Source organism: Cariama cristata, unplaced genomic scaffold, assembly GCF_000690535.1.
Source record: "Cariama cristata isolate BGI_N322 unplaced genomic scaffold, ASM69053v1 scaffold15611, whole genome shotgun sequence".
Taxonomy (NCBI): domain Eukaryota; kingdom Metazoa; phylum Chordata; class Aves; order Cariamiformes; family Cariamidae; genus Cariama; species Cariama cristata.
Genome location: NW_009599963.1, coordinates 31529 through 40272, shown reverse-complemented (window position 1 = coordinate 40272; position 8744 = coordinate 31529). Strand labels below are relative to the sequence as shown.

At 38.2% G+C, this 8744-nt stretch overlaps 1 protein-coding gene across 2 annotated transcripts in view; it reads left to right on the top strand.

The window, feature by feature from the left end:
• The window catches only part of RAB2A (RAB2A, member RAS oncogene family), a 35420-nt gene that overhangs the window by 1781 nt on the left and 24895 nt on the right, over positions 1 to 8744 (top strand). For both annotated transcript variants that reach the window (XM_009709865.1, XM_009709864.1), the window contains exon 2: positions 1938 to 2005. In XM_009709865.1, the coding sequence (XP_009708167.1) occupies positions 1958 to 2005 (48 nt within the window). In that variant the 5' untranslated portion in view covers positions 1938 to 1957. The remainder of the gene's footprint in view (positions 1 to 1937; positions 2006 to 8744) is intronic.

Here is an 8744-nt window from a genome sequence, read left to right as displayed (position 1 = left end):
GGAAATAATAAGAGAAACTGAAATTGACGTGGGGGGGAAACCACCACATTTCATCTAGAGTTGTGCAAAATTCAGCCCCAAATTTTAGCTAGCCTAAAATATTATCTGTAAGATTTAAGAAACTCAGAGAGAAACTTGACCTCTTATGAAAACAAGATGAAGGAAAAAAAAAAAAGATAGAATACATAGAAACAGGTATTTTTCTGTGTTTGAACTACATTCAGAATTGTGCATAATTGTAATGCTGTACTCTAAAAAGTCACAATGCAACAACTATCTCTGTGTATTTTTAATTTGGTAATTAAAATATCTGTTATTAAAAGAAATGAAGGAGGGAGGGAGAAGCTGCATGTTGCAGTTCAGGGGAAAACAAACAAACAAAAATACCCCAACCGCCCCCAAAAAAACCCAACTCAATAACATCAAAAAGCGCGCGCACACGCAAAAACCCAACTGAAAAAAAAAAACCCAAAACCAAACAACACTTGTAGATAGATATGGGTGACAAAAAGCACTGTAAACATTCAGTTTGGTTTGCCCATTGCCCTTAGGACATACCCATACTGTAAACCAGAGCAGCTTCTATTCCCTCTTTAAGAGAACAAACTTACCATCAACCTATGTGTGTTGTTTGAAATTCAGAATTTTCTCTCAGCTGGTATTTTGATGGAGGAGGATAAATATCCTTTTAACTTTTCTGTGGGGTTAGGTGTAGAAACTAAACATTTAGGATGATTGCTGGATTTAAATCAGCAGCTCTATATCTGTATTTTGAGATCAAGTAATACCTGCAGTGTTGACACTTACAATCCAAGGACCTTCCCCTGGCTTGGCAATCAACTTCAGAGAGAGCATTGTCATTCACCTGCTTCCTCCTTTCTGCCCCTTCCCCTCCATTTATTCCATTTGTTTGCATACAGTTACTGCAAGTTATTTGGATGCTAAAGAGAGCACAAAGTTCTTTGGCCCACAGCTCCAGTATCCTGTCATGAGAAGAGTGGTTCCTCCCCGCTCCCTTCCCCAAAAGTCATTCTACAGAAAGCAATGCTGTCCCCCCAAATACTCTAATCAAGCTTTTGAAGAGTTGTTTGGAATACTTGCTGCTTGATTGGAATACTTCAGTCCAAATATAGACAGTAACCACTTTTAGACAAAACTGAAGCTACCAGATCTTTATTTTTTCTGAAATAAAGGATATATGAAGCATAGATTAATGGAAACTTGATAGCCTTTAAATATGCCCACTATCTCTAGGCATTTGTGAGATTTTACTTATGCTTAATTTACTGTTAATGATCTTAAAATTGCTTTAAAAGACAGTACAAAAGGCTGAATTTTTCCACTGAAGAAATTCCTTTTGTTTGTTTGAATCTTCCCTCCCTCCCGCCTCTGGTTATTAAATGTCATCTTTAACTGACTAGAATTTTGGAAGCACTTTTTTTTCATGAAGGCAGATGAGTTTTAATACAGTAATAAAACTTATCTTGTTGAAGGTGACATTTGTATGCTCACTTAATATGATATTTTATTGATAAAGAATTGTAGGTTTAACTGGTTTCAGCAATCTATCATTGGTAGAGTGTTAAAATAACTGTGACTTTTCAATTTCCTGTTTGCATTCAAATGGACATGTTTTTCTCGGTCTGATCTAGAGCTACTGAATCGTTTGGAAAACTTTGTAGGAAATACCTCCTTGACACTTGCTCTAATTAATCCATTTTTAAAGCACTTGGAAAGTAACAGTTTTCTTCCTTCTGGAAAACTTTCGAGCTCTTTCAGGTGGCTGGAAAATTAACTAAAAGCAGATTGTGAAAGAGGTTATTTCCTACAAATACAATGTTGAGTTAGCTTAAACTTAATGTTGTCGCTTTCATAGTGCTTGACATTCTTCTTTCTGATATATGCTAATAATGTAATCTTTTGTAAAATCTATTCAGGTGTAGAATTTGGGGCTCGAATGATAACTATTGATGGAAAACAGATAAAGCTTCAGATATGGGATACGGTAAGTAATAAATCATAGAAATTATTTAAACATACGGCTCCACTAGCGTTCCCTTTGTTCTGATTAAGCTCTCTATCATCAGCACCCAAGTGAGACTATGTACTTTGTCTTGCAGCTTTCTTTGGTTTCTATGAAGTTTAAAAATTTGCTAAAATTTCCTTTTTTGGTGTGACATATTCTTAAAACTGCAAATTTCTGCTGTTTGCACTATAACTTTACTTCCTCAAGTAACACTTTGTCAGATTGATAAGACTGGAATTCATGTTGCCTTACTTTTTTGTGAAAGTTTTCTGTATTATTAAGAACTTACATTTCTCTCAATAGTCTTTCTCTGTGCATTCATGCAAGGTCTGGTTAATATAACATCCTGTCAGGAAATGGTGATCTGTCTTCTAGCTTTGATCAAGAATTCTCTAGAGGAAATGTTTGCATTTCCAATGTAGAAGAAGACATATGGCTCAGTCTTTCCATACAAGAAGACTGAAGAACTCAAGTTCACTATAATCATTAAGATAGTAAATACTTCAATCTAGAATCATAGAATGGTTTGGTTGGAAGGGACCTTGAAGACCACCCAGTTCCAACCCCCTGCCATGGGCAGGGACACCTCCCACCAGACCAGGTTGCTCAAAGCCCCATCCGACCTGGCCTTGAACACTTCCAGGGATGGGGCAGTCACAGCTTCTCTGGGCAACCTCTGCCACTGCCTCACCACCCTCACTGGGAAGAGTTTCTTCCTAGTACCAAATCTAAATCTTTCCTCTCCCAGTTGAAAGCCATTGGCCCTTCTCCTATCAGTCTATGCCCTTGTAAAAAGTCCCTCCCCAGCTTTCTTGTCGGCCCCTTTAGGTACTGGAAGGTTGCTCTAAGGTCTCCCTGGAGCCTTCTCTTCTCCAGGCTGAACAACCCCAACTCTCTCAGCCTGTCTTCATAGGAGAGGTGCTCCAGCCCTTGGATCATCCTCGTGGCCTCCTCTGGACTCACTCCAACAGGTCCATGTCCTTGTTGTGTTGGGGGCCCCAAAGCTGAAGCCAGTACTGCAGGGGGGGTCTCACCAGAACGGGATGCAGCCCAGGGTACAATTGGCTCCTTTTTTTTTTTCCCCACCCCCTTTTTAAAAACAAGGGTTATGTTTCTTCTTTTCCAGTCAGTGGGAACTTCCTCAGACTGCCACGACTTCTCAAATACGACAGATAGTGGCTTAGCCACTTCATCCACCAGTCCCCTCGGGACCTACAGATGCATATCATCAGGTCCCATGGACTTGTGCATCTTCATGTACCTTAGGCGGTCTAAGGGGACTGGTAAAAGCTTAAAGTTTTGAAAAGCCTACCAAAACCCAGACTTTGACTTTTGAGGGAGTTCAGGTTAAGAAGATACATTAGCGAAGTCAACTGTTTTCTTCTTGTTAGTGTTTTTACCGTAGAGCAGTCAGCCTCTATGAGCTTGTTGTGGTGCAATGGCTTTAAGATGCTCGTACTGATAGCTATGTCTTTCAAATGTGCTTAACTGTTCCCTAAGGCAGGGTTGTCTGTTTCCTTTTCCAAAAACATTTTTGAATACCTTTTGAAACTGGCCATAGCATCATGTGCTCTTTTCGGTACAGCAAATCAACAAAGGGAGATACGTTCATATATGCATTCCTACATGTGTGCGTATGTACATAAAAATGTAAAAAAATGCAATATTTTAGTTAACTTTGTAGATAAGATCTGAAGTACCTTACTTGTAAAATAAGTTCATCACTTGAAATAGCATCTAACACCTGTGCCTCCTGGGAAATTCTCTATGAAAAGGTATAGAAGAATGGTCAGATTGTGCTTACTTTAGGCTTTTCCAGCCCTGAGCATTTTTACTGTTGTAACTGTGGATTGCTGACTAGCAAGGTGGCGGATCATTTTTAAATTCAATAGACAAACAAATCTCTGCATAAACAGTAGCTTCAGAAGCAAATTTTTGGTGTGCAGTGTGACTACATGAGAACATGCCTACATTTGGTCCTTGTTTCCTAAAATTGGGGTGGATTCTCTGTAGACAAAATTACTAATTTCACTACCCATGTAGCCACTGTCTGTCTTTCATTGGCTTTCAAACTGATTTTGTTAATGTGCTATTATTTGCTCCTTGGATACAAGTGAACTTCAACTATTTTTGAGTAGATTGTGTTTTTCTTGGTAGCTCTTTGCAGTCTGTTTGGCTTCTTGAATGCATGCAAAGTGTCCAACAGCCAAAATTTCAACAGAACTGCTTTTAATTATAACTTAGAAACTCTTTTTGAGTAGGGATTTTATCTGGCTAGCTTCTTAAGTGTATCATATATAAATCAAAAAATATTCTTTGAAAGCTTTCAACACTGAGTAGATTGTATGCTTGTGTTGCAGTTAATAATTTATAAGTTGTAAGCAATGAATGACTTGCTATATTGGCTGTAGTTAAAATTTTAATTGCATACAATCTGATTTTTAAATCACAGAATATTTCTATTCTAATCCAATCTTGGCTTGTAAGCGTATCTAAATTCCACTGTCTCAGTTCTGATCTTGGGTGCAAAGGTGGTGAAGGAATAGCAAAATAATTCTCAAGAGATATTTTACTTATGAGTGTTAAGGCACACCAAGATGTCCATAATGACCAAGGTTACTGTGTCTGTATTGTGTATCTGCGTTCAGCATTTCCTGAATTTCTTTTTTTTTCTGTTAGTGAAAACTGCTATCTGTTACTGGTGCTAGCTCCGTATTTATTAAGCTGTAACAATTTCTGTTTGATAAGAGAAAGTTCGTTTTACACTTGTGGCTAAGGAAACACATGAAGTATTTATGTTCTCACTTGGTGCTTACTGAGTCACAGCACCAGTGCTGCTCTGATTTAGTGCTAGCCTTACACACCTGCTTTTAATCCATCACTGAGCAGGAGGCATCTTGAGCAGAGACATAAGAAATAGAGAACCGAACAAAATTTGTTTTGACTGCTTAATAATGAATAAGGACTTACTTTCTTAAGAGAATCAAACTCGTCAAATTCAGACTTTTCTGGCCATTTCTATGCAATGGTGCTCAGTTTGTGTTGTCTTCAGCAGATCGCTGCAGCTCTAAGGAAAGCTGTATCTTAATAATGGGAATATATGGAAGCTGCCTCATACCTAACTGCAGGAGTATGTCATAACTTACAGGGGCAGCTGAAGCTAACACTGTTGCATGTCCCTGAGATCCATTTGTGTGCTCTTCTTGTATCGTAACTCAAGAATATCTGACTTTTTTCATTAGCATCTTAGTTTGGATCAGGAGTGTGTTACAGAAGTTAGCTCTTTGTACTGCAGTTTGGTTTTTCACATGGGAGTACACAAACTGAATTCCTTTAGGATGAGGCCGAACTGGAAGATATACTCAAGGAATGCACCTATGCCCGTTAGAAGTTGTAGTCCAGTATTTGATCTGTGAGCTGGTAGTCTAGTAAAACTAGTTTGATGCAAAACCACACACGAACCTAAATTGCCCAGGTCAAAAAAAAACAAACCCAAAACAAAACCAAAAAACTCAAACCAACAACAACAAAACCCCACACCCCACATTCCATGAAAGATACTCAGCATGGCCCTTGCACACTTAAGTATTAGGTGTTGAGGTCTCGCCTCTGCTGCTGATTCTGTGTCTACAGAAGCAAATCGCGTGTCCTGTTGTTCTCTCCCAGCTGCAGGCTGCTCCTGACCTCCCCACGCTGGGCTCTGCGAGCTTGCTGCTGTGTGTGCTGTGGCACGGCCAGGTTTTTAGGTCTGCGAGTCCTTGGGGTTTCGCTTTTCCTTTCTGATGCATTTAGGTCAGTCAAGGGGAGCGCAGGTATCAGACCAAATTGTTCATTTGTCTTGTCTGTCTTTTAGTCTCTAGATTATTTCCTTTCCTGTGTCTTTAATCTTAGTAGCGGCTTTCAATAGTTTGATAGACTGAGAAGTATTTTTGTCAAAACTGGTTGGTAATTTGCTACTCTGAGCAGTTAAACTACTCTTTAGTGGAAGTGTGATATTTGAGCTAGTGTCAGTTGCAAAAATAACTTTTAGGGAACTAGAAGTGTTCTACAGAAGCTGGTAAGAATCAAAATGATGGTTCTGGGAGCTATTAAGCTTTGAGTTTAAACAAGCTGCGTAGATGAGGTTGGTTGTCTTGTGGCACTGGGTAACTACCCACTGTGTAACACTGGGTAATACTGAAATTGCTTCTTCTCAGAAAAACTTCATTGTAGTAGAGAGATACTGGGCTTGTTACCAGGCTGAGTCAGTAGCCTTCATTTTGTTGTTGAGGGAGATGTTCTGTATTGTATTGACTGTTAGTAACAAGTCATTGTTGATGAGCAAAAATAAGCAGTATTTGAAAGAGGGAACTTAAGTTCTCTCAGACACTGCAGGGGGAGAGAGATCAGTGATGATACTAAGTAATGCTATTTATGTTCTCTAAATTAAATTGGTATTAATAAGAGAATTTTTGCTGTGTATTTAAATATTGTAATTTTTAATTCTATTTCTGCTTCATTTCATTGAAAACTGTGATTAAAAAAAATGTTGATTTTTATTCATTGTTATGTTTTTATAACACCTCAGTCTTGCTTAGACTAAAACTACTCTTGCTCAGACTCAGACTAAATATCTGAAGTAATATTTTTTTTTATAAGCTAATTTCAAGTAATTTCTTAGTTTCCATACAAGTGAGCTTTCTGATTAAATTAACAGTGTTTTCTAGTAGTTGAGAGCTTGCAGAAGAAAGTGCAAGACGAAGGCGTAATTGTTGCAGGCATGTCTCTCTTCCCTAAAACTACAGTGTGACTTGTTCATCCACTTTCAGATATTCTAAATATACCAGTCCTTCTTGGAAATTCAGTTATTCTTCATGTATTTGCAAATACTTTGGAACTAATAGAACCAAATAAAGTTCCCTTAATTCATTAAATGAATATTCATTTCATCTTAGTGATAACTGATAATTGCTAGGATGTGATGCTCACCCCCAAGAGTTCTTTACTGTCTACTTGCTTTGGTAGTGAGAGCATATTTTTATGTTCATGGGCAGCTGGGGAATTCTTCTGCTGTATTTTTACTAATTTGACTCTTTAACCATTGTACCTGCAAGAATGTGGCTACATCTTACAGCTCAAGATGACTCAATGCTCATGGCCCTCTGTTTTACTGCTGTGAAGTAACATCAAGAACTTGCAGAGGATCTATTTGGGTTCCTGAAACTGTGTTCTGGTTCACAGACTGTGTTTGCTGCTATGTGGGAGCATTAACTTATATCTGGATTCATGGATTGGGCGGGAATTTGTCCATTTCATAGTTATTCCTCTTGCAGTTTGTGCAGTAGGACTGTCATCTGAACTTCAGTGCCAGTAGCTAAGTTACTGTTCACATCTGTGATGGCACTTCAGGGAGCTAAGGTAACCTGGTACACCTTGCAGCTTAGTGTTCACAAACCTTTGGCTGTCATGTGCTTAAATGTATTTGGTTATTGAAATACTATATTATTGGTATTTTATTTTCTGACTGGCTATAGATTTTTTTTGTCAGTTTATCTGTGACATTCTACAATAATAGAGCAAGCTCTTGCTTGGGATAAGGCCTTAGATGGAAGGAGGACGAATCACTTCCTTTTGTCCATAGTGGAACTCCCATTTTAGTGAGAGTAGCTACTTAAAACCTAAAGGTGTCAAATACATTTATAACCTGAAATAAATTATAAGGGTACTTCTAATAACAGAGGGCTAAAGCGTTGTTTGTGTATTGTGTTGGGAATCCTTTGGGTGTCTAAATGGCATACATTCAACAACATCAGAAGGAAAGGCCTATGTACAAATGATCTGTATTTTGACATATGTACAGTTTCACCCTTGGGGATCTTTAGTCCTCTTGAAATTTCAGTTACTATTAGGATGCTGACAGGATTATTCTGATGCAACATGTAACTTGGCTGAATCCACCACATAAATTCTGACACTTTCTTAAATTGTTGCAGACTCCTTTTTGTAAGTGTCTTGTTTGGGAATGTCTTTGCTGGAAAGCAGCAGGGTTTTTTATTTTTCTGCTACTTCTGTACCTATTCTTTGTGCTGCATGCTAGTAAATCACCTTAAAATTCTTTTTATTCTGGAGTGGAGAGATGATTGCAAGAAAGATTAACACATTTGTATAAACAAGTTGCCATGTGACTAAAAGGCTGTTAATTTATTTATAACTTTCAAAACTATATTCAAAGGTATGTATTGCTCCTGTCTCTCTGGAACATTTTGTTCCAGGGATCAACTTTATGGAGTAGTTCCCAACTGGCAGTTGTCATAGGTAGTGTGACACTTTTGCGAGTTGGTTGTTTCTTAGATGTCTTTTTAGTTTTCTATACAGCTTATGAAAGTGTCAACAAGTTTAAATGAGTGATAATTCCTAGTGTGAATGAGATGTTCTGTCACCGGGTTTGAACATACCGCACATGCATGCTCCTTTTAAAAGTGAAAGAGTCTAGAACTACTAGCTATGGTGCATTGTAGTTTCTCATTTTTCATGTAGATGTATACTGTAAAGTTTCCTCCTGATAAAAGCTGTTGGTCAGCTTGGATGTTGAAGGCCTGCTGGGGTGTATGCAGATAATTTTGACCTTGAAGAAACTTTCCAAATTCTTCAGCATTGAGAACAGAGAAATCAGTAAAATGAATGGACTGTTTTCTAGGGCGATGCTCTGTTGTGGATCCTATTTCCTTATCTAACTACT